Source organism: Eumetopias jubatus, unplaced genomic scaffold, assembly GCF_037043125.1.
Source record: "Eumetopias jubatus isolate StellerSeaLion01/CBP00866 unplaced genomic scaffold, mEumJub1_p1.0 scaffold_17, whole genome shotgun sequence".
Classification (NCBI taxonomy): domain Eukaryota; kingdom Metazoa; phylum Chordata; class Mammalia; order Carnivora; family Otariidae; genus Eumetopias; species Eumetopias jubatus.
In genome coordinates, this window is record NW_028274823.1 from 6701516 (window position 1) to 6728071 (window position 26556).

The 26556-nt window shown below is 48.0% G+C and overlaps 1 protein-coding gene and 1 pseudogene across 1 annotated transcript in view; both read left to right on the forward strand.

The window, feature by feature from the left end:
• ADAM12 (ADAM metallopeptidase domain 12) overlaps positions 1–26556 on the forward strand; it is a 351251-nt gene that overhangs the window by 223199 nt on the left and 101496 nt on the right. The window contains exons 6-8 of the mRNA XM_088020108.1: positions 14284–14470; positions 21766–21831; positions 22913–22984. Coding sequence (XP_087876234.1) covers positions 14284–14470; positions 21766–21831; positions 22913–22984 — 325 coding nt within the window. The remainder of the gene's footprint in view (positions 1–14283; positions 14471–21765; positions 21832–22912; positions 22985–26556) is intronic.
• On the forward strand, positions 1028–6375 carry LOC114221781 (ubiquitin-conjugating enzyme E2 E1 pseudogene; annotated as a pseudogene).

Consider the following 26556-nt stretch of genomic DNA (forward strand, 5'->3'; position numbering starts at 1 on the left):
GGACGTCTGCAGGAAGCACATTCCTGGCAGAGGGAACAGCATGTGCTAAGCCCCTGACGCAGGAAAATGCCCGGGTTGGCAGAGCAGCAAGGTGGCTGGTGTGGCTGAGGCGGAGGAGGGAGAAGAGGCAGGGGAAGCTGAGGTCGGAGGAGAAGGAGAAGGGCCTTGGCCTCTCCGCTCTCTGTGACGGGGGTCACAGGAACTTCGTGCTGCGGTCTGACTTAACGTTCACACAGGTCACTCTGGCAGCTGGGCTGAAAACAGACTGTAAGCGGAGCATGTAGAGGGGCAGAGCTCCGCTGGACTCCTTCCCAGGGATCCTGCCGAGTGATGGGAGCCCGGGCAGAGCTGGCACCTGCAGACAAGCAAGAGTCCAGAAACTTCTTCAAGGGCTTAGAGAGGCTGGTGCCTCTGGCATCTGCATAAGCTTCTGACCATTTCCTTCTCCACCGAAAGTGCTCTGTGTCTGAGACTCGCTCTCCCGAGGTAGTGTGGGGCACAAAGACGTGAAGGCACCAAGCTCCTGCTGCCGAGGAAGCCATGGGAAAGCCCCTCACGAGGTAGGGCCTCCCAGACATGAGCGAGCCCGGCAGGCGTGCTGGGCGCTCAGAGGAGGGCAGCATTTGCAAGTGACGAGACGCAGAGAGAGGACAGCCGCTCCCCATGGACTGAGGTGTGCGAGGGAGGGACCTGGAACGATGAAGTGTCTTCTCGAAAGGCTGGCAGGGGGCAGGGGGCAGCAGGGTGAGCTGGGTTTCAGCAGGGGCGAGGAGGGAAGGTCGGGGGGAGGGTAGTTTGAGGACGGACCGTGAGTCCCAAGAGCACAGTGGGAAAGTGAGAGGGGTGAGGGGGGTAGTGAGAATGGGGTCAGTGAGAGGGTTAAAGAGCTGTGCGGAGGCAGGGCCCCGTCTCGACGGAAAAACCAGAGCTCGGGCTCCTGGGGGACAGAGGTGAACAGAGATGAAGGGTAGGATGGGGTCGGGCCTGACGGCGTCTGGGACGGGGGAGTGGCGGAGGGGGGTCCGCGATGGATGATCTGGGGCCAACAGTGGGTGTTTCCACCCTGGAGCACAGCAGCCCTAGCAGTGAACTAGCTGGGTGACAGAGGATAAGCAGCCAGACCTCTCTGAGCCCCCGTCTCCTTGCGTTAAAATGGAATAGAGTCTCTAGCTGAAGTGGTGGTTTTGAAAATGAATGCGGTGACCTATAGGAAAGCCAGTCCTACGCCTGACCCTGAGTGAGCAGCCAAAGGAAGAAGCGTCAGACTCTTGAGACTGCCTCGTGTTCTTTGATTCTGGGATGGGCCAGTCGGGAGGTATGTTCAAGCAGGACTTCTGGGCTAATGCGATGCAAAGCCGTACTCCTCCTAAGGGAAACACGGCGGACGCACACAGGACCACGTGGCAAAGATCACACGTGAAAATCACAGTCACCCTGCCCTGTGTGGTATCCAACACGCTTAAAAGTAGAGAGTCTCTAATACACACCTGGAAAGGGAAAACCCACAAGTCCACACTTTACTGTTGCACCTCTCTGGAGCCTGAAAGTTGGACCTGTTTGTTCAAAGGCCACTTACTGACGGCTAGGTATTTCTAGCCTTCAAGTTAACATAAAGGTCAAAGTGTGCAAAGAACAGAAAAGCTAATTCGAACTGGCAAATAAACAAACAAAACTTGGAGGTAGAGTCATGCTACTTAAAAGGCCAGAGGTGGCTTCAGGCATGGCTGGATCCAGGGTCTAACCAATGCTATCAGAGTCCATTCTCTCGCCACTCTAGCCTCTACTTTCTTCTGTGTTGGTTTTATTTTTACACATGGCTTATTTTTTTGTGGTGACAGAGGGGTTGCAGGCAACCGTAGGCTTACAGCTTCAGAGGGCAAGTAGAAGAATGGGGGCCCCTCTTTTCAAGTTCAGCAGAGCTCCCCAAAACACATCTGATTGGCCCTGACTGGGTCATAGGCCCATCCCTGAAACAATCACAGTGTCCCAGTGGTGGGTATGACGCTCTGGTTTAACTCCCTGGGTCAGGCTGGGGGTGAACCACACCCAACCCCAAGGAAGGGAAGTGGGGCGGGTGAGGGCACCAAGGAAAACCAGGGAGCTTTTGCCAGAGAAAGAACAAATGAGGGCCGGAAGAGTAAGAAACAAACAGGCTTCTTCCAACAATGGCTTCTACACATCTGTGAAGAAATGTTAGACCATCAAAACTGAGAACAGGCATTAGTAGAGGCATCGGGATTGGTCTGGTAATTTTCAGGTGATTTTCATAGGCATATCAAACACTTGATGGGTAAAGAGAAAGGGTATCTCCCAGGTATTCCTAAAAGCTCCTTTTAAATAAGACAACTTACAAACCAGTGATACTAATTCATTAGTTTTAAAAAATGAAGAGAAGGGGGCGTCTGGGTGGCTCAGTCAGTTAAGCATCTGACTCTTGGTTTTGGCTCAGGTCGTGATCCCAGGGTCAGGCTCTGAGCTTAGCGTGGGGTCTGCTTGAGATTCTCTCTCCCTCTTCCTCTGCCCCTACCACTCATGCTCTCTCTCTAAAATGAATAAATCTTTTAAAAAATAAATTTAAAAAATAAAAAATGAAGAGAAACAATCGGATAGAGTATTCCCAGAGTAATATTCAAATAGGACAAATCTGCCTTCTGTGTTTGGCCATGCCCCTCTGTCACAACTCCCATCCTTCTTCCCCGGGCTGCCCACCAAAGGCGCGGGTACCTGTCCTCCCACACAGAGAGGTCAACCTCTCTGCCCAGTTTGAGCAGCATCTGCTTCTCAGCCTCCACCTCTCGTCTCCAGCACCTGGACGATGTTCCCTCTGGGGTAGTTGGCACAGGCCATAATGTGGCAAAGAGGAATGCTGTAAAATTACGTGTGGCTGGCGTTTTAGGAAAAGTCAGAAGAGCAGGTACTGCGTCGTCTGATTTCGGCCACCAGGAGGGGTGGGGACAGTGATGGGGGACACTGAGCATGGGTGGTGCTCCTGAGAATTTGGACTTCCCAGCTCTTTGTGTTGCTGTTAGAAAAGCAGCAGACCGTGCATCCACAGAGAAATGCTGGAGTTATGGAGTCAACCTTGAGATCTTGTAAGTAGAGAATCAGACCAGAGAAAAAGCTCTGCTGGATCAACTGCCCACTGCAAGAAGAATCGATTGAGACTGGAGATAAAGGGGAGATGCCGCCATCATGGCACCAGTCCCATGGATTTAGAGAAAGAACAATAGGCATTAAAAATTATGTTCAGTATGGCGTGACTCAAAAACACCTTCAGATCTAAGAACGTGGGGGGAACCTCAAATGTCCTAGGAGACACATTAATTAGAGCCCAGCAGATCACAGCTTTGCAGAGAAAAAGCAGAGAAGGAACGTCCTGCACTGCTTCAAAACGGTTGGATCAAAGATGGGCAGCAAGAAAAGACTCAGTCCTGGAAGGGAGAAGAGAGGAGGGAAGCAAGCAAGTCAGCCTTCTTCATTTGAAGCTCGAGGGGGGAAAGATAAGGAGCGAGAAAAGCAAAAAGATCCCAGTAGAAAGCAGGATTAAAGAGGGAACAGCTCTTTAATAGAGAGGATGGAGTGCAACGTGGAAAACAGGTCATAAAAATGAGTTCAGCCGTGGAGTCTATTCTTACTTTGAAAGGACTCCAAGTTAAAGGCAAAGTTCAGGCATAAGTTAATTTTCTGCTATATCATATGTCTCCCCCAAAGGCTCAGTCCTCGTTAGCACGGTTCCATCACAAAGATGCGTGATTCTCCTTTGACGTTCTAGACTCTCATTTTCTCTCCCTGCTTCGTGCCTCACACCCCCTGCCCGGAAGTACCTAACCCACAGCACCCCCGTGGGCATCGGGGACTCCTCCCCACCACACTGCACAGGGGCCCAGCTGTTGCGGTGCTGGGGACAGAAGTCTGCTCCCACCCTAGAGGTGCTACCTGCTGTGTTCTGTCATAGGACACACCATCCCTGGCACGCTCCTGTTGCAGCATCAGAACAGCACGTCCCCGTGTCCTGATTTTATGCATAAATGCCATCCCCATCCAGCTCTCTGGCGGGAGCCTGAGCTCCTTGAGGGAAGACACCGTCTCTCACCACTTCTTGTTCTCTTGCTCCACCCTCTCTGCTCCTACTCCCGTCTGGCACAACGGAGTCTTGGGGGCTCACGCTTTTGGGATAAGCCAAGAGATCTCCCATCACCTGCATGCACAGTGGTTGGAATGAGGCTTAATTTCTGAAGGAACCACCTGTGGTTTAACAGACCCACCGTTCACTTCATAGATGAGGAAACTGGTATCTAGGGTTGTAAACTAGGATGGGTCATAATACTAATTTTACTTCTAAATGGGGCTGAAGCTACTTGAGCACAAAGCGTACGTGCACTCACACTTACACACTCATGCCTGCACTTGTGTTCCTGCATGCGCGCACACTTGCACCGTCGTACACGGCCGCACCATGCGCTCACACACTCGCACTTGTGTGCGTACATACTAGCACACTCTCAGATGCATGCACACACGTGCACACACGCACATGTCCCTGGGGGTGTCGAAGACACACGCAGGGGATGCCGGACTTTCTTCTCCGTCATCATTACAGTTTCTGCTTTCTTGAGGGGAGGGGCAGTGTTAACGTCACCATTGCGCAGAGCTCCCACCTGAGGCTCCACCATCGGGGGCCTCATCCTGATGCCGCAGCTCCGAGCTACAGATACCCACACCAGAGGACACTGTCACCCCATTCTGAGGCACAGCTTCTGTCTCGAGAGAGAGGCATCTCCCGCATTTACGCACCTCTGCATGTTCTCCTGTGATGCTCATCAGAGCCACGGGCAGGCACAGCTCTATGGGGAGGAAGCCCCCCCCCCCACCAGTTCCACTGTTTTCTAGCTATTTCCAGAACATGCCTCATGCATCTCACCATCTTTGTCCCTGGCGTCTCTCTGCCTGGGACGCGCTTCTCTCCCCACCTCCCATTTGGCTTTAGAAGCTTCACCAAAACAAAGGATACTCCTGCATGAAGCCCCGCCCCTGCCTCCCAAAGATTCTCCTGCCTGCAGATCGACCCTGACTCACCTGTGCTGTCACAGACAGCCCTCTCCTGCCACGGAGCAGGTGATTTATAAATATCTGGTCACATCCCTGTGTTAAGGCACCTGTCCTTCCTCGCTCCATTGATAGTAGACTGGCATACCTTGCCGTACATTCACATACCTTGTTGTAAGGACCTTCATGACGGGAAACATTTCTGATACGTTGCTTGTAGCTCCTGGAGCTCTTAGCACCGGCCTTCAATGTGGGAGACAGCACAAAATGTTTTCAAAAATTCAATTACATACAAATACTCAGATGCAAGTCTATTTGTTACCCCCGATAAGTACATACATTATTATGTTCCTTTAAACTATATAATAAAAAGTTTGCTGCACTAAACTTTATATAATGAAATCAAATATAACACAGAATGCAGGAAAACTTCTTGCCCCATACTATTGAAAAATAGTCAATCAACTTATTTTTCAAAGGGTAGAATTATGATCCATAGAATCAGAAATAACCATTATAATGAAAGTAATCATTTGCAATTTAAGGCAAAGGCAACCATTGTACAAAAAAGAAAAAGTTCTGCTGTTATACAGCATCATTATTTTATTATTTACAATTTGACAGACAAGTTGAATTGACCCATTTGAAAAAATCAACCAAGCCGCAGCCACAGCGACGGCACAGAGGAGCCAGACAGAGAGAGGGGCTGTTTGCGGGGTGGGGAGGGGGTTCGCTGTGTCGGATGACGATTCGAGGGCCAGCACCAGCTCCTCCTCATCTTCGTCCTCCAATCAGCAAACCGAGAAAGAAACAAACACCCCCAAGAAGAAGGAGAGTGAAGTCAGCCTGAGCAAAAACTCCAGACTCCTCTCTACCAGTGCCAAGAGGATTCAGAAGGAACTGGCAGACATCACTTTAGACCCTCCACCTAACTGCAGTGCTGGTCCCAAAGGTGATAACGTCTATGAATGGAGATCAACCATTCTGGGGCCTCCAGGATCCGTGTATGAGGGTGGTGTATTCTTCCTTGATATCACTTTTACACCAGAATACCCCCTTAAGCCTCCAAAGGTTACATTTCAGACAAGAATCTATCCCTGTAATATTAACAGTCAAGGAGTTATTTGCTTGGACATATTAAAAGATAATTGGAGTCCAGCACTAACCATTTCTAAAGTTCTTTCTGTCTGCTTCCTTCTTACAGACTGTAATCCTGCTGACACTTTGGTGGGAAGTATTGCCACTCAGTATATGACCAACAGAGCAGAACATGACAGAATGGCCAGAGAGTGGACCAAGAGATACACTACATAAATTGGGTTTTCACAATTCTTATTTGTCTGTCACAGAGAGAGCTGCTTATGATTTTGAAGGGGTGGGGGGGGGTGGGAGTTGGTAAAGAGTAGGGTATTTCTATAACAGATATTATTGAGTCTAATTTCCTAAGATTTTGTTGTAACTTAAGGTATCTTGCTACAGTAGACAGAATTGGTAATGACAACTTTTTAAAACTGTCATTAGTTCTGCAATATTAGCTGAAATGTAGTACAGAGAGTAGACATTTGGGTTCACTTGCTTATAGTCTGTAAATTTAAAATAGCTTAATTTTGTACAGGTTACACCCATGGCCATTTATGTAAAGTCCTTCCAAGGCTACACATTTTTTTTTGTTGTTCAAAAAAATTGGAATTTGTTTTCCCTTCTTGGGAGGGAACATTGATATTTAATGGTTTTTAGAGACTGTCATCTCATATATATAAAATGGATACGTGGCTGTAAGACACCATATAGGAAATGAGTAGTTATGTATTTTATTTTATATGCCAATCTACTTTATTGTGACAAGATAAGAGGTTTAAATCACAACTTGTGAAAACCTGTAGTAAAATACCTTAAGCTGTTAACTGTAAGGTGTGGAATAGGAGTTGCTCAGTGGATTGGTTATATGTTGTGGACTACTTACGTCTGCATTTGTTACTGTGCTAATAAACAATATTAAAACGAAACAAAACAAAAAAAGAAAGAAAAAAATCAACCAGAAATCTCGGCTGGTAAAGTAAGAGGAGGAAGGAATCTTAGGAGAAAGAGCAGATGGAGGGAGCAAGGCAGGCTGGAGAATGAGCCACAGCCTTCCTGCAGGCTGACACGTCCAGCGCCAGGTGCTCACTGCCTTCCTGGCACCTCACACCTTAACTCCAAGTCGCTCACCTGGAGGGATGTGGTTTTTTTACCAGATCTCACAGCTCAGCCTAAATGGCCTGTGACCACGTGGTCTACGGGCCAGAAAGTCAGGTGCACAGAGGTGGCCTTGCATTCCCTTTCCCATCTGCTAGACGGTGAGTTCCAGGCAGGCGGGGCGCTGGGCTCAGCCTGGAACCTGGAATGTTATAGGTGCTCAGTCAGCCTCGGTAGAGTAAACATGCCCTCCCCAAGCCGTCAGGTGGTCAATGACACTCTTGGCCAATCCAAATTATTTACTTATTTATTTGTTTATTTGAAAGAGAGAGAATGAACAGGGGAAAAAGGAGAGGGACAAGGACAAGTAGACTCTGCTTGGGGCCAGACGTGGGGCTCGACCTCACGACCCTGAGATCATGACCTGAGCTGAAATCGAGAGTCGGACGCTCATCCGACTGAGCCACTGAGGTGCCCCTTGGCCAGTCCAAATTTTTAAAACATCTCTAAAGCGTAGTAGGTCATATTAAGGAAGAAACTGGCTAGAGAGGAGATAAAGTTAATTCGACCTTCAGCTCTGCACTGTGACCTTCTGCTCCCTCAGCTCCTGGGGCTGGCCTACGTGCCGGCCCTCCAGCCCTCTGGCCACACCCATGACCTCGGGCCGGGGCTCTCCTGGTCCTGGCCTCCTCCCGTGGACAGGTGCGTTCCGTAGTCCTGTGGGAATGTCTGTGGGAACCAGTGTTGGCATCACAGCTCATCTGCACCCTCTGCAGGGCCGCACTGCTGTCTATCCTGAAGGTCGCCCAAGGTCAAGTGTCAGCTCTCCCCCAAAATGCCAGAACGTCCGAATCTAAACTCCTCGGCCCGTCCGATGGGCTCCCCTCCTACCTCTTCTCCATTAAAGGTCTAGCGCATCTCTGGCTCCTAAGCTTGGCTCCTGGTGAACTTTGATGACCCCTCTCCTGCTCCAGCCCCTACAGGCTTCCACGTAAAGTGTTTCTTGTTCATATTTCCCCGTCACCACCCTGGATCAACCTTTGCTCCAAGATTGTTTAATTGCCTCCCACCCGTGCTTCCTGCCTCCACCCTTCCCTTCACAGTCATCTTGCACATTCCAGAAGGTCATGTTTCAAAAACAGGACTTGATCATAACAGAAGTCCTGCCACCCCTCCGCAGGCAAAGCCACATGGCTCCTATGGCCTCCAAGTCAGAGCCTCTCACTCCCTCCCACGTGCGTGCCCACAGCTGTTCGCGGGCCACCTATTCCTGTCCCGATGCCCCACTGACCATGCCAGTCCCGGCGCCGGGCCAGCAAAACCAGAACAAATGGGGAAACCCCCCCCCCCGGGTGTGGAAAGCAGCCCGATGCTGAGGGCGGCCCGTGTAGCGAGCGAGTGCGTGTGCACACAGCCGCCGGAGGAACCACGGAAGGGACCCGGATGCCGGGCCATCCTGAAGGTCGGCTGAGCGGAATCTTGCAGCTTATGCATCGGCCCAGAAGGTCGTTGGAGCCCAGGCGCAGCGGCAGGAACAGTGGCAGGCCGTTGGGTGGGAACACCGAGGAACGGAACACGGCCGTGGCCTGCGAGCAGCCTGTGTCCCACAAGCCAGAGGGCTGGGCACCCCTGGTTACACGAAAGGAGCCTGTGGATTTGTAGAGGCTCCCGGGGTGGAGAAGGGGAAAGGCCGAGGAAAGAGGGGACAGCAAGAACAGAGGCCCCTCGGCCGGGGAGTTTGAAGCATGAGCTCGGAGGGTGTGGAACCGTGTGTGGTGAGGCCACAGTGCAGCCAAGGCCAAAGCCAAGGTGAAGGATGGAAGCAGAGAACAAAGCCCAAATCCTGTGCCCCCCCTTCCTTCTGCGGCCCCCACAGTCCATCCGCCCACACCCTCGTGTATGTGGTGTTTGCACACCCTGACCTTTCTCTCTTCCCAGCTTTTGATCCTTCAAGGCCATTCACCTGGCCTCCATGCTCCCCACCCTCCAAGTTCCTCCCATCCGCCAAAACTCCCCTCAGGGCCCCCCGTTTCCCACGGGCAGTGGATGACCCTCCCTCGGTGGGCACCGGGCTGACCACCCAGCCTGTGGGTAGCCTTTCTATTTGGAACTCAGCTGTGCCCTCCTCAGAGAAGTCCTTGGTGCCCGAGGAGAGAGGGCCGCCCGTCCAGCGTGGCCACGGACGAGGGAACAGCTCGGGGGCCGGGTCCACTGGGGGCGTCCTGGCTGTGCCGCTGACCAGCTGGGTGACTGTGTGAGTGTCCGAGAGCCACCATAACAAGCCACCACACGCTTGGGGGCTGAAAGCCACAGAAGTGTATTCTCTCACGGTTCTCAGGGCCAGGAGTCTGAAGTTACGGAGTCCGCGGCGTTGGAGGGGGGATGCACCCCATGCCTCGCTCCTGACTCCTGGTGGCTACTGGCCACCGTTGGCCTGCCCTGGCTGGTCACCCCGTCGCTGGTTTCTGCTGCCACCTCCACGCCTCCCCACATGTCTCTGTCTTCTCCTTTTTCTCTACGGGCATGTGTCGTTGAATTTAGGGCCCACGGTCAATCCAGGAGGAGCTCATCTTGAGATCCTTAACAAAACCCCATCTGCAAAGACCCTTTTTCCAAGGGTTCCATTTGAAGGTACCAGGGTTTCGAGTCAGACATATCCTTTTGGGCAACACTATTCTACCCACCACAGCGACCTTGGGCTCTTAGCATTAGCTTCCTGTTCGTAAAAGGGGCTCATGATACCTGCTCTAAAAGGATTGCCGTAAATATCAGAGAAAATAGAGGATTCAGAAGCCAGGCTCATGGGGCAGGAGAGCCTATGGAGTGACTGATAATGGGGAGATGGTTTTTTTTGGGGGGGGTGATGAAATTGTTCTAGAGTAAGTGGCAATGTTTGCACACCTCATTGAATGTACTAAAAATCATTGAATTACCTGCTTAAGGAGTGAACTTAATGGTATGTTGGATCATTTCTCGATAAACTGTTCTTTTTTAAAAGGAGCCTGGCTCAGGGGGGTGGTGTCTTCATAAATCCTAGCTGCTATTATTATTATTGATGTGCCACTCACAACTACTATTAAAATCTTTTATAATAGTCTAACATTTTACCTCTTTTGTCATATGCCTCCCAAACCCCGATATGATTACATTTGAAACAGGAACCATGGGGGAGATGTCTTTGTGGGTTCTACCAGAGCCCGCCTAGGGGTAGTAGGGGACAATGCAAATTTGTCTTGATCATACATGAGTAGTTCCCATGGAAATTACTTGTTGAGAGTAAGCCCTCCAGTGCTTGCATGTTCACTAATATTGCCGTGATCACCGTATCCAGCGTAGGTGAGGTGGGATATTGCTTTTACCCATGGGCTCCCTAGGAAAGAGCTGAAATTAAATTTCATGCCAACCACATTTCTAACTTATGATTGGCAGCCTGATATTGAGACCAAAAGTCTTTTTTCCAAGAAAATTCAATTAGCAATTGAACATGGAGCTAGTCCAGATAATTCATATATTCTAATCATTACATTATTACAGGTAGTCAAAATCCGTGCCACTCTCCTGCTTGCCTGGGAGTGGTAAGAAAAATCATAATAAGAACAACAACATCAAGCCGTGTTATTGCCTGATGCACCGTTGCTTTGGAGATTAAAAACTGAATTTTGAGAAAAACAAAAACTTATCTCAAGGAAATACAGGCCTCCTGAGTTTTCACTTTGAAAGCTAACAAAGTCAATTTAAAATGTTAATAGATTCCTCTAAGTTTCTATTGAAGGAAAAACAACAAGATTTTAAGATTTAAAGTAAGGCTGCCAATTTTCTCTGGCTTTTTTTCTCCTCCATCATGCTCATCCTTGTCCAGGGCCCCAGCCCATGCTCAAAAGAGCCCTAGAGGGAGACAGGAGAGCGGAAGGGTTGAAAGGGCTTGGGCACACAGGTCCCAGCTCTGCCTCCTACTCTCCTACTCTCCCTACTACTCTCCCCCTACTCTCCCCCTAGAAAAGGTAGCTGAGGTCTTCATTTTTCTGCCCCACTCTGGCAAGGGGAAAGAACCACAACCTCAAAGTCTGCTGGATTTAAATTCCATATTCCGAGACACTTCCAACTCCAAGTTTACAACCAAACATCTTTAACATTCAGCATAAATTACACTCACTTATCTAGCTTGGGGCCAACAAGGGCTGTGAGAACATCAAAATTTTACATCTCAGAAACCCTGAATCCTTGAATTTTGTGTCCACTGTTGTTTCCAGCAATCTCTAGGGCTAAATGATTAATTATACCCACGACAGTCCAAAGCAATTATTTAATTAAGCTGTATTACAGGCTGCCAATTGTTTAGAGCAAAGGGAAAGCCTTCACCCCAGTTTCTCAACATCTGGCCTTTGGATGACTTATAAGATAAAAAGGAGATATGAGAACATTTTTATGACTAAGTAACAATTTCTAAAAATTTTCCATTAAGTAGAAAAACTTTTTCAGTAATTTGTTTCTCATGATTAGAACTTGGTGACATGTTTTACTGTGAGTGTCCAGCTTACTTAACCCTAACGCAAAATAGAAGATGTTGCAGTATCAAATGAAATGTTGGTATCATCTTTGTTTTAGGGCAGGAAAGTCAGTTTTTTAGCAAATCCGTATTTTCCGTCCAAGTGTGTTTGTCTTCTGCATTCCCTTGGCCTATCATTTTTAAGTACTCTTTCTTAATTTAGGCTATTTAAAATCAACTTTAATAAACAAAAATCCCATTACCCATTCCAAACTTAGAAATCTAAGTTTTGTTTCATAGAGAACTTTTTAAGAGGAGATACAAGCCACCCCAACAGAATTGATGGCCACAGTCATGTCTGTACGATCTACTGGAGCCACACAAAGACATGAGTTGGGGCACGGGCATCCCGGGCATGATCTTTCTCTTTTCCTTAGTCTATAACTTCAGTACATAGGACTGGTGGAGTAAACCAGTTGAATAACAATGAATTGAGTAGCGAGTATTTATTCACCAGTTGTGTTCAAAATACGTATACGACTCATTCAAACCTCTTCCTTCCATACTATCTGAGTAATGAAATTCCATCATTCTTTTAAAATCTAAGAGTGACTAAATATTCACCTACAAATGGGCCATCAATAAGCATAGGATGGTTCTTGCTTCTGCAGCACATATGCTAAATTTGGAACGATAAGCATAGCATGAGTGAATGACTGAAATAAGCAATAATGAATGACAAAAGAACATTTCACAGGGTCCATCTTTTGGAAAAAGCCTCAGATTTTCTGAAGAAAACCAATGGAGCAACCAACTTTTTTAGCTATTTCTTAAGGATGAAGGCATACTCAAATCCTTGGGTTGAGGCAATATAAAGTATGTGTTAGAACTTCTGCCCTAAAACTGGAGCCCATGGACCTCATCCATAGTCCTGAATCTTCTGACGTTATCTGCAAAATACTGCAGATATACATACATGTGAATTTTTCAGAGGAGAGTATAAAAGCACTCATGTCTCAAGAAAGCTTAAGGTTCACTATGTTCAACATGTCTGTTTACAGTGCAATAAATCTCACACGAAAATGTGATGCATTTCTCTAGTGGAGAGATTGTGGTTGCCTTGCTAAAGAATGGAAGTCACTAGAAGCTTCCATTATTGCGTGGGAAGTCTTAAAGCTGCCAGTTTCCTATTACTCAAATTGCCCTTTCTCCAAAGAAAATCCTTCTTTCAATATCAAGAAGAGCCTTTTAAATTAAAGCACTTTCCTGTCCCACACTGGAAAAGAGAAACAAAAACCATCATTTGGCCAATGTTCCCTATCACTTGAAGGAAGTTGACACCCCTAGGTTAGCGCTGCTCATTTCTGGGAAGCGGAACCCAGCCTGTCCTGCACCAGAAGGTCAGACATGCACTGTGGTCCGAGGCCTGAGGCCACCGTCTGTCTCTGCAAGGTGGAATGTTTAGCAAATTTGTGGGTTTTTTTTAAAGAATTTATACTTTTATTCCCAAATTTGGTTACTTCAAAGGTTTCTTTCTTTCTTACTGTCATTCCCAGAAGTATATTTATCATATTACTGCTGTATTTCATATCAGGGAGTCATGAATGGCCACTATGTGGGCAGATGTGTTATCAAAGCACAAGACCTTCCTGAAATTGTCAGGAATTTGGAATTTGGAGTAACATGTTAACAGAAGCCTAATCCATGGACCTGCCCTTGTTAATAACAAAGAGGACAACTACCATTTAAGCACTGACTTATGGCCTCCACAGGGCTAAAAGTTTTAACTGGATGACATAGCAGCCCTGAGAACTAGGTATTATTATCTCATTTTCCAGGTAAGGAAACCAAGGTTCAAAGAGGTCAAGGTCACACAGCTGGACCTTACACCCAGACTGCCAGACTCTGAAGGCCACCTTGCCAGCCTCAGGGCTGGGATGTCTCCCAGTGGTCTTGGCTCCTGTGAGGAGCGATCCACCTTTAACCAAGTTAGAACAGGGGGCAGAGCTCAGCCTTCAAGAAGCCATTCTAATGCTTTGTGCATCTACATTGCTTCCTTTATTCACAGCTCCCATAAATAAGTGTAAGTTTATACTCAACCTGATATCAGAATCCTTTCAAATATTTAGGAAACATAGCTGATCGGGCTGAATAATTCACAAGCAAGAATTTTCCTTTAAAGAAAAAGATTTCCCTTCTGAATCACATCTGCTAATTCAGATAGAGTTACTTTCTAAGCAGATGAAACATCTCTCAACTCTTTTTCCCAGAAATATATCTTAGAGAAGTAAAAAAATTATAAATCAAAATTAAAAAAAAATAGAGGCTAAACACAGTCTATTCTTTACCATAAAATATTTGAGACAAAGCATTTCCCAGACTTGTTTTCCAAAACATTTGCAAGATGAATCCATGCAAACGTATGGCTCAGAAATGTCCTTCCCAATTAAAACCTGAGACTATAAATAAATTGGCTTTTCTCCTTGTATTTCTTCTCTCGTTAAGAACAGAGCCTTGGCCATAAACAAGAAACTACCCTTAAGATTATATATTTTTTCTTATTTCTTTTTCAACAGGGGACTTATTACATTTGAAAATAACACCTATATCTTGGAACCAATGAAAAATGAAACGAACACATACAAGCTCTTCCCGGTGGAGAACCTGAAGGGCACCTGGGGATCCTGTGAATCACAGTACAGCACGTCTGCGCTCGCTGCAGGGAACAGGCTCCTGCCCCCCTCCCAGATGTGGGCAAGAAGGGTAGGGGGGAGATCAAGGTCATGAATCTGGGGAGTGGGGACTGTAGCCAGGAGCGCCCAGGGCTAGTGCATCTGGAGCAATTTTGCCATCTGGTTGTTGTGTCTGAGGTTGGAGTCCCCCAGTTTATCGAGTGGTTGCTACCATGTATGCAGAGCATCACCAAATACTGAAACCTCCATCATTGTTTGGCAAATGTCAGCCTCAGATTCATTAACCTACACTGGGTAAAGTCTGACTCAGAGGCCAGAAAATTACCATTCATTATGTCGTCAGTGAAAAGCTACTGTGGGCCTAGACCCAGGGTTGCACCCCACCACTGCACCCATGATGATAAATAAGACGAGAATGGACCCTCACCTACCTTTGGGCAGCTCTCCTTCCTCAGGAGGAGAAAGACAATATGGAGCCTTCTTCATTGGCAAGTCTGTTTTACAGTTAGGGTTTTTGTTCTGATTTGCATAGCATCCCCAGTATATGCCTGCATGCCTGTGCAGAGGTGAACAGATTGTTGGCCATGCAGTGTGGCTAAGGAGTGTTGCTTACCCCGGTCCATGCTGCCCATGCCTGTCCTTCCTTCCTTCCCGAGATGGTCCAAGCACTCCTGTGTTTTCTGGCCACCTGCTCCTGGCTCTGCTCATCAAAGGTCTCTCCTTCTGCTTCAAAGTGGGAAGAATCATTACCTGATGGAGTCGGGGCCACAGATCTCCCTCCCTGCTAAGCAGGCAGAAACACAGGGGCCCCAATACCCTCTGGTGCAATATCATGAAACCTCCACCCCAGATGGCTGCCTGACCCTTTTATGTCCAGTATTATGTGGGCACCACAGGCCGCAGCAGAACACTCTTTTGTTTTTTTAATGATTTTATTTATTTGAGAGAGAAAGTGAGTGAAAGAGAGAGAGAGAGAGAGAGAGAGAGAGAGAGAGAATGAGTGGGGGGGGGCAGAGGGAGCGAAAGAAGCAGGTTTCCCGCCGAGCAGGGAGCCCGATGCGGGGCTCGATCCCAGGACCCTGGGACCATGACCTGAGCCGAAGGCAGACGCTTAACGACTGAGCCACCCAGGCGCCCTGCAGCAGAACACTCTTCAAAAGGAGTAAGGGTAGCCACATTTGGCTGGGGGCCCTAACTTTCAGTGAGTACAACCAGATAGGAAATTCCCAACAATTTCCTGATTTTTATCTCTGGCTTTCCTGTTCCTCTGTTGACAAGAAATCAGGATTTCACAGATACGATGTCAGCTGTGCTAACATTGGGGGGTCTAGGGACATGTTCTTCAAGGTTCCACTTAAAAGACAGCACATTTTCTCTTTCCTGACTTGGAGTGTTCCGCTGCTTAACATTCAACACTGCATATATATTATTCCTCTTTGTTCATTCCTCATCATTTTTATTCTGAGTTCCAACGGGAAACGTGATCCTAAATGATTTCTTCTCATTTGTAAAATTTCCCTCACACCTGTGAATTGTGTTCCTCTAACCTTCGTTTTCATTTCGTTCATTCTTCTTGATCTGGTGTTCTGCCTCTGTGACCCTATTGTCCTCTACTTCTTATTATGCTCACAAGATTTTCTATGGCAGGGGCTTGCCACCTCTTTGCCCTTCCCCATCACACGGAAGAGGAAGAACCCCCGTCTGGGACGGTGACCCACCTTGACACTGATACTCAGGAGGGGAGACCCAGGGAGCAGAGCTTGAAAAATCCCCCCCACACACCCGCAGTGAACAGCAGCTCCAAAGAGTTTCCATCCTGCCTTTCACCCCCATCCCCCCCATTTTAGAGTGACAGATTGAAGAGTTGGAATCACAAAGACCCGCCTCTGTGGTCCCAGGGCATGTTTATTTTACTCTTGAAATACTCTCTTGCCTTCAATTCCAGACCTCTGAGAAGAAGTGATTAAGCTGTAGCTTTTCCAGTCATAAACAAGGAGAACATTGGCATTTTGTTTTTAAGGCGCTTTTGCTTTGAGCACCTTGTTGAATACACGTTACCCATGTTGTGAGATTCGTAACGTGACAGTTTAAATGACATCCAAATACGTTTGCCATTTCATGTAGAAGTACGGGCTCGGTCTCTACTTGCCAGCCATATTTTAGTTCTTTAACTAAGCTTCTGGCTCTCTAGAACTGTGCTTGGCACCGTAATTTCCAGTCATTCTGACTTGTAGAGGAGAGAGCAAAACGTGAATAACAATGTTGTTTTGTTAATAATGCACATTGCAGTGCAAACGAACCTTTAAAAAAAGGAAGGCAACAGCTCCGCCCTCAACATTTTTCTCTAGAAATAGTTGTGATTGTTTTAGTGGAAGAGGAAATATGACATAAAGTACATCTACATAATGAAAATGATACAAAACGTAATTTTCGAGTAAGGCAACGACTTGGGGATTGGAATTGGAGACCATGTGGTTTGGGGTAGTGTCTCCAGTGAACATGAAAGAGACATGTTCACGTTATGTGCAGCTTACCTGCTCACTCCCACCACCTGATTTTATACTCAAAAAAAAAAAAAAAATCAGTGGAACTGCAGCTAGCTCCTCTTGTTTATGCAATGAGGCAGCCATACCGGCCTTCCACGAGCTTCTTCTGCCCCCGCTAAGTGTTAACCAGTGCAAAGACTGGTTTGCAGGCTGAGATTTTTCTGCAGATATGTGCGTTTCCCTTCACAGAGTAGCAGGAATAAATCAGCACTCGGGGTATGCTCGGGCAATAATACAGGCTTGAGCTATTGTTTGCCATTTTTACAAGGCTCTACGTTAGATTTTAGTGAGAACCCAAGTCGCTCTGGAAGGGTGCCTGCAGTCATATGGCTTTGTAGTCCAATCCCGCCTCTGCAGGTTCCCCGAGTCCGGCCCGCGGAGCCCCAGCCACTCTGCTGCCCTGCGACTCACCACACTCCTTCCCTCTCCATCCAGGAGCCAGGCGAGAACGCAGACTAATTCTAACACTGGCCTGAGCCAGCTATAGGCGAAGGCTTGGGAAATCTGCTACGGGAGAAAAATCACATAATGCATTCCAAAGGCAAATGTGAATTATGTTTGAATCATCCTTTCTCTGGGGATCATCTGTGCTATCGCTCCCCTCCGTTAGTGTGGGTGATTATGAGTCAAATGTGAAAGGCAGTACTTCCTGTAGGAGGCCATGTGGGCTCAGGCTGCTGAGCTGGTCAGGGGACACCGTTGTGTGTCCTCAAACATAGCTGTTCTTTTTTTTTTTTTAAGATTTTATTTATTTGAGAGAGAGAGAATGAGAGATAGAGAGCACGAGAGGGAAGAGGGTCAGAGGGAGAAGCAGACTCCCTGCTGAGCAGGGAGCCCGATGTGGGACTCAATCCCGGGACTCCAGGATCATGACCTGAGCCGAAGGCAGTCGCTTAACCAGCTGAGCCACCCAGGCGCCCCCATAGCTGTTCTGAAATGGGCCGGTCTACGGCTTTTGATTTCTAGGCAGCCCCTCCTGTTTGGTAGAAGACACGTAATGGTGGTGCAGAGCCTGAGCGCTGAACATCGGGAACTGGCCACAGCCATGTGACCCCGCTAATTATAGCAGGCCTACCGAACACCTCTCTGACATAATCATCTGCTGTCCACACCTCCTCTGAGAGACCGTATCAACCGTTCTCACTGCCTTGGTTGCTCCTTCCTAGATCTTGCTGGTAGACAACAGAGGCAGAGTGATGGCCTCTTTGGCCCTGAGCTCTGAGCCTCCCTCCATGTGAGCTGAGGCTCCAAAATCTCCAGGTGTGGATTCCTATTGAGACTTAAGTCCATTAAGATTCTGGATAAATAAATAACAGATCTCCCTGGTGCCACTGGCTTTGTGGACTCAACTTCAGTATTTTGCATTTGTCCCTATTAACGTTCATTCTGTCAGACGGAGCCCCTTCCTCCAGCTGTCTCTTTCGGGTTGCTTGTGCAGCCCAAGAATCAGCCAGGCCCCAGGGGCTGTATCCCACGCAGGTGTGATCAGTGTGCTTCACACGCCCACACAAGCCAGTGTCAGGATGGTGGAGAAGACCTGGCAAAGTAGGGACCGGGGCTCAGCTCATAAATATTCATAAAGTGGCCTCAGAGTCCAGGCACTGAGCCTCTTGTGAGCAAACAACAACGCTTTTTCACTCAGAGGAAGATCAAACCAAACTTTGGATTTATTTAATTTGCTAATCTTGCCACCCACGGAAACGTGGGCCCTGGCTTCATTGTTATTGTTCTTTTGTTGATGGTTGCATCACACCCAAATGGAATCCCTTTGCCGATCTCCATGGTTCATGTCTCAAACCGTCACCAGCAATCACCTGCACTCCTGGCTTCTGCTACTATCTTCCCATAATCCATTCTCCCAGCGGCCAGAGGGCTATTTTTAAAAGCTCCCGTGCAGGGGCTCCCTGGTGCTCTCAGGTCACTAGATGATCCTTCAGCCTCCTTGCCCCGTCCGAGGCTCATGCACACTCCTCCCTCCCGCTCTAGACCATGCAGCCATCCTGCCTGTTGCCACGACTCTCCATGGTCTCCCAGCCTCAGAACTTCTGCTGTGGCTATTCCATCTATCTGAACACTGTTCCCTGCACACATACCTACTTCTCATCCTCGGGTCGTAGCTGTCTTCGTCACACACGCCCATCTTTATCCTCCTTGCAGAACGCTGTTTATGTCTATTGTTTTGCCCCTTTTACAGGCTAAGATTTTTTTCATTGATTCTTTATTGTCACCCTGTCTCCTAACCCCTCCCAGAGTGCGAGCCTCATGAGCCTGGGACCTTGGGTTTCTTGTCCATCCCTCTATCCCCAGCACTCGACCTAGTGCCGAGTCACAGAGAGAGTGACAGTAGATATTTGTGGGGTGAGTAAATGATAGACACATAGTCTGGCCCAGATGAGGGAGGAGGTATGATAAGCGTTTATTGAAACCCTCATCTTGCTTTTCTGACTTGAGTTGGGTTGGGTTAAGTCCCCCGTGCCAGAGTTCTTGTTGCAGCATGTCAGGGGATATTCTGTCTCTGGGAACTTGGCTGTGATGACTTCGGGAGGCCCAGGAACTGGTTCCCTCTTGAACAAGACTCAGAGAACGCCTCGGTCTCCACCTTGGAACGGAGACTCTTGGGCCATTCTCAGAGGCTAACGTTCCTATCTGTTTGGGGAAGGGCTTTTGTTTATAACCCAAAAAATGAAAATTCAATCAAGCCACCAGTTTCAAATGTTGCTCTTCATATCAAAAATTTTAAATATGAGTTTTTTTTTTAACCGGACAGCCCAGATAGGTCGAAGTCATGTGGAGGTAATTTAAGCCTCTCTGTGTGCCGATGATGGAAGAATGAATGTTCGTGGCCATGAGCTGGCCCCTCCCCCATGGCTTTTTATTATTATGTGGTTAGGCTTCTCTCTGAGCTTGCATTTCTCTGAATTCATGAGAAAATTTGGACTTCTCTGAAAACTGCAGAGACAGGAAAATTGTGTTCATGTGTTTGTTTTCATTATCTGGAATTGTGTATTTTCTAAATGATGATCCAAGGCCACTTGGAAAAATCCCCCGGTCATTTATTTCACCCTTCGTGGTCTGAAAGGTGTAAACATCTAAACAGCCAAGGCCCTTTCTGTGGGGTTTTCAAGGGGATATTAATTAGGTTTTTTTCTGTCACAGAGCTCTATGCTCTTTAGTATGATTAGCTGAATCTGTTCGTGGTTAATCGGGAAGTTGTGGGGCGGGGGACAGAGAGAGCCATCTGCTTCTTTCACACCTCGAGAAGGAAAAGGGGCAAGATCTTCACCCCTCCAAAGGTGGCTTGTTCTGGGGACACCGGTGGGTACCACTGGGGTTGATCTTTTTTCCTTTATGAGTACATAGTTATCACCAGGAAGCACGCCTGTAGCACGTAGTCACCAACCTTGACTTTTTTTTTCTTGTAACATTGTAAAAGTATGAGAAATTATACCTTTCCTGGTGCTTTATTTTTCCCTTCTCCATAAGGTTTCCAGATTTCTTGAGGGATCCCTAAATTCATGAATCAGCACAGCTGGGCGGCGAGCAGGAACACTGCTATGATACAAACATTTTTCTTGTAAAAATCTGTTTGGAAGATCCCGGACTGATGGGGATTTGTCTTATAAAAGATGTTTCCCTCAGGATTATGTGACTGGAAAGCTGATTCAAAGCATGCCTAGGTCATTTTTGCTTTTGTCTGAAAGCGTGGTTAGAGCGTGAGAGTTTTATACGTGGAGCAGTGTCTCTAACGCGGAAACCAGCCCATCGGCTGCAAGGACCAAGCCCACCTCAGCCCCCGTTTCCTCCAACAGCGTTTTATTGCAGAAACAGAAGGCTTTGTTTTTCGTTTTTAATGTTTGCTTTTTGAGACCACCCTCCATGAATTGCTCTTTTTCTCCTAAAAATGCCTTTGGGATTCTCCCAGTAATTCATGGAAGAGTGCAAATGTTTTTTGAGGAAACTTGATTAAAATGTAACCCACTTCAGAGGCTGCCTTTATTTCAGAGGGAGTTCTGCATCTTCTCCGTCCCTACCCCTTGATGTACCGTTTCCTTATTCCTTTCAACTATTTCACTCCTCCCCTCAGTCCCCTGCTCAGTGGCATATAGTTTAGTCTTTTTATTTTTTCTTGACACTGTTTCTTTCTATTCTCTTTTGTTTCTTTCTGGTTTTACTCCTAGCACCTCCTCTTCGCCTGACTCTGTTCCACGTATCAGCTTGGCTGTTCCCTGTTCTCCAGACCACTATTGTCCTTTGCTTCTAACTAGATTTTTCAGCCACAAGAAATAAGCCGCCTGAAGAGGACTACTTAGTGTTCCCCCAGAAGGATCATGCAGTTCTGCCTCAAAATATATTCTCTTTCACTTTTCTTTTATCCCAACACTCGACCGTAAAGGGGAAAGCAACACACTTAAGACACTGAATTCCATCACCTTCTGTAGGGATCTTCCTCTGTGCTACATGCAGCCCATCAGCCTGCTCCTGTTCCAGACAATGCTTTGGTTTTGCTTGTGTATGTGCATGTTTCATTTATAATGATCTGGACTCGTTCTGATCCCACGGTCGGCGATTCAGCAGGCAGGATTCCTCTTTAAGGATTTCCCATATGGAAAGGGAAACCGGTCACCCATGTGGAGAAGGTTTGACAGAGGTCATTGGGGTTGGAAGTGAACGTCTAGAGGGAACAGAGGTGGGGCTGCTGGTGGTGGTGGTGAGGATAGTCTCCCCTTAGGCAAAGTGCTTGGGTCCAGAGACACAGACAGTCTTCTGGAAGCCCTGGAGAGGTGTGAAAAGAAATTAAATCCATGTTTACTTTTGGCAGCATAAAAGAGACACCCTCAAGATGACCAAGTACGTAGAGCTGGTTATCGTAGCAGACAACCGGGAGGTAAGAACTTTTTCAAACTTCTTGGTATAGTGGGTTAAAAAAAAAAAAATACGGAAAAGAAAATATTTAGCAAGTTATTACTTGCTCTGATTAACTTCATTTTCTATGAACCCTTAAAAGCATTGTAAACAACCCACTGAAAAAAGTGGTTTTCTGGTATTAGAGAGCATAAAATATTGCAAATGTATTTGATATTACAAAATAAAAAGCCAGGACTGCAGGAAAAGCAGATCTACTCTGTAGCTAAGCTCTCCAAAAGGAATTATTTGGGGGAAATGGCAGATGGCTTTAGAATGTATTGACACATTTGGGGGGAAAGTTTCATGTAAAATTGTCTGATACGTCCTGACCCAAAATGAATCGAAGAATCCAGGCTGCGTGCGGAGACATAGCAGAAAAACCCTACCTTCTGAAATCTGCTTTGATGCTAGGTTAGTTTTCTCTTTAATTAGTTTCCAATTCCCTGTTTTTAGATGATCTTCTCTGCGTTCATTCCTTGCCTCCACTCCATGTTATGAATTAGGTGACCTTTTCTTGTGAACTCACCCTCCTGACACCTATGAATGAAACCAGCTTGACAGTTGCTCAGAGAACAGTTCCCATGCAGGACGGTCAGATTAGAGGGGAGAAGGCGGGCTCATTAATGTTTCTCCCTTCTCTGTGCTGTTTGACTTGGTGCCATGAGCTCCTATTACTTTTGCTGTTTAATTTTTAGAAACAAATATAAAGGAAATTTCTGAGGAAGTTAAAATCAAGTTGATGATATGAAAAATGGCTTTGGACTGCCTTCTCTTTGTCTGTTTTCTCTGCCAAAACATGTCATGGCCTCCATCATTTATGAGGCTGGAAAAATCACAGAAGTTACTGTCTTCTGAGCACTTGGCTTGGGCAAATTTCAGGGAGTTTCAGAAAGTCCCCAGACAGGGAAATTACTCGTCAGGATGGGAATTTGTTTCACTACAAACCGTGGAGGGTCCCGGGTGGTTTGTGGAGCTCAAGACTTCACGTTTCCAGGAGCTGGGAAGATGAGATGTGATTGATATTCTTGCCGTTATTAATGCTGACATTTAAAATTATTAAGTTTCAGAGGCAAGGAAAAGATCTGGAAAAAGTTAAGCAGCGATTAATAGAGATCGCTAATCACGTTGACAAGGTAAGTTCTTTTTCGGATAATTAAATCACTCAAAGCATGTAAATGTTTAGAAATGAGGTGGAGGGAATGGAACACACCTCGGCTGACTTGGCAGGCAGACCAGGTTCTGGTGCTGGGCTGGAACACGGACTTCCCCTTTCCTCTGAGCGCAGAATTCCCGGTTTGGAGCAGCTCCGGGAGAGGCCAACCCACGCACGCTGTCTGGACTGCGGTGGCCTTGGGCTACATCTCCCTCCAGGCTCTCTTCTGGCCAGAGTTTCAGTGTGAGAGGGTCTCAGGTTCCCCAGTTAGAGCCAGAACCCCAATAGGATGCATCTGACCCTCCGGAGAACTCCCAAGGGGGCTTTTTCCCAGGTCTCCCTGGGTTCTGTCCACAGCCCCCCTGAGGGCAGGCGGTCATTTATAAGTGACACACACGGGTCCACGGTCCTGAGACCCGGAAATCGGTCCAGTCAGCTGTTGGAAAATTGCTCACCGAGAATGAGGAGATTGGGAGCTCACCCTTGGCAAAGGTGATCCAGACCTGCAGGAAACCCCAGAAGTCTGGTCTGGGAGTAGCAGCTCAGCAACACTCTTTACGTTACCTCTTCACAAGAAGAGGGTGAAGCTGTCGGAGCACCTGCCCTTCTGCAGCACACCTGCAGAACAGAGCTATCAGGCTGTCTGGGGCTGAAGGCTCTCACACTTGCCTGCACGTTGGAGTCACCTGGAAGCTTTCAAAGGCATTGCTGCCCGGGTACCTTGGCAATCAGTGGGTTGTTAATAACTCGCCCTGGTAATTAAAGAACCACATACCTCAGAAAAGACCTGACAGACTCCATGGAGTTTGCCAGCCTGGCTGTTCTTGTGTTTCTGGCCGGGAGAGAGCTGAATTGCTGAGCACACATATGCGGCCACCCCAGGCAGACCCTGAAGACTGTGCTGGGGGTACCCAGGCTCCTCCAGATGCTCTGTGCATCCAAGTCTGCTAACTGATGATGAGCCCTGGGCTCTGGCAGGTGTTCAAAAGTTCAGCTTTGCCCCTTTCCAAGTGGGCATGTCTCGGCCCCAAAACAATGATGGTTCCAGTGGCAACTTCCTCATTTGCAGAAATCTTGGCTTTCCTTGGCCATTCTAAATTAATACCTGCTTGGCTGGCTGGGTTGGCCTGAAGGGAAGAGGGAGAAGGACATTCCAGACTGAAAGACCAGGAAGTCATTGAGTACAAAAGTGACATTCTGAAGCATCCAGGAAACTCCCCCTGTAAGTAAAACACGGAAAGCAGGTCTGATGCCCATAGCTGGAGGTAAAGCCTGTGTCTAGGAACTAAGAGGCGCTCCCCAGGTCCTGAGTCACCTGCAGGGTGGAGCAGTGGAGGTGTGTGATCACCCAAGCTTTGCCTCTTTAACCTTTCACCTCCTACCTGTCCCGCTTCGTATCCATTAAGAAGTTAGCACCAGCGGCAGATTTGCTGGCGCAGACCCTCGTGACCTACTTCTGAAAGGGCTCATCTTCTGTGCATTTAATTTCTTCGGGTGTTTTCCTGCTTGTGGGAGTCTTCTTTCCTCCTCTCCTGAGCTGGTTGCCTGAAGGGTGCAAGTTCTCATGTTGGACCCCACCAGGTCTTCTCTTTGCTCCCACCCATTTTTTTTCAGATCCACTTCTTCCAGAAAGGCTTCCTTGAGCCCGCAGCACAGCACCCCATGAACTTCCTGTTTGCACCCTTTCTTGGTAGTTCACTCTGTTGGAGTGAACTGTTACAAGGGCTCAGTGTCCCCAGCCTTGAGCCTCTTGCTGACCTCTGAGCATTTGGGAGCCAAGGGCAAGGGCATCCTAATCCTTGGCCAGTGCCAAGCCTAGCATACAGTAAGAGCCAAGCAAATGCCTGTTGCCACTGTGTTCATGGGTGAATCGATGCCACAGCTCTCGGGCTGCACACCCCCATGTTCTGGGGTGCATGGACAGACAGGCAGCTGCCAGGCTCCTGTCCAGCTTCTCTCTGGGCCTGGGGTCACAGCGGGTCCTCTTGGCAAGGAGTCTGAGCACTTGCACAGGAGGGGCTGTGCTACTTAGTGGTTTAAGACCTGGGTGCTGGGGCCGGGCTGCCTGCATCCACATCCCAGCCACGCCAGTCATGCCTCGAGCGGTTGCCTGATCCCTCCATAGCTCAGCGTCCCTGAGGACAAAATGGGAATAATGCTAGTTCTCGGCCTCATTGGACTGGGGTGCAGACTAACAGAGCTGCAGCGTGGCAAGTCCTCGGCACCGTGCCTTGGGTGTAGGAGAGGCTCACTGAGGGTCCGCTGTGGTTATTGTTATCAGCCATCCGCAGCCTGGAAGAAGGCCCCCAGCGGGCAGGACAGGGGTCACGTCTGATGACTCAGCCGGAGTAGCTGGCGGGACCGTTGTTCAGTGGCACCAGTTGGGAGCGGAAGGAGCGTGCATTACATACTGACGTGTGAAGTCTGTTGCAAGGATGTGACCCGAGTGAGCTAACAGACGGAAATTATAACCCATCATTTCATGAAAAGCCCCTTGGTTGGCAAGCACCAAAGCCAGCTCTGAGGGACCGTGCTGTACAGACCTTAGTTACCCCTTCCATAGAACCCTTGTTGGAGGCAAACTCAGTGCCCCCTTCACAGATGACAACATGAAGCCTGCATGGGGCATCTGGCTCTGAGGTTATGGCTTGGTGAGCTGGTGTGGACATCGGCACTGGAGCTCCAACGTTTCTGCCTCCTGATCACTGTTACCTCTGTGCCTAACACAGTGGGAAGTGTGGTCTCCTGGTCAAAGGGCAGTGGCCAGACATGGGCAGTCAGAGTTCCAGAAGAGTCCAGGAACCTCATTCTGCCCGGGAAGCCTGCGCTGGGAGCTTGCAAGTCCATACGACAGACCAAGCAATTCTTGATTAAAAAGCTGTTGGGCAGCATTTAGGTCAGAGAATTGTGTCATTAACTTATTAATGTAATGCCTGTAATTGTTATCTGCCTGAAGCCCAGTGGGACCGCTGAGCCAGCTTACGTTCTGTGATGTAGTGTGCGTTCCAGTCATACTCTTGGGCTAACCTAATGCTCAGCAGATACTGAGGGGAGATCAGCAGGGAAAGCGATGAGCCTGCCTCCTGTGGGTCAGGACAGGGGTCAGATGCTGAGACTTGGGGAGTGTGTTGCCCACTAACTCACCACATTGGAATGGGGCTTAACCATCCAATCAGGAGCCTCTGTGACTTTTGTTACTTATTGACCCAGATGCGTGTAGCATAAAAATGGGACCTGCTCACATCTGGAGCTTGACTTTGGCTGCTACCATCAGCCACATCTTTCTCCTTGGCTACCTGGAGTATCAGAAAGTGAGGACTTTCCCACTGCCCATTGTGTACCGCCTCACCCATCATGGGCACTGGAAGATTTTATAGCCAGCCAGGTGATCCCATGTCCTTACCCCCTGGGCCCTGAGCACAGAGCCACCTCCTTGTCATAATGCACATGGCGGGCAGCAAGGTAGTTGGAGGCAATGGGTAGTTCCTCCCTCTGCTCTGACCAATCATCTTGTCCCGGACTAGACTATCCCTCAGCCATTAGAAGAGCTGC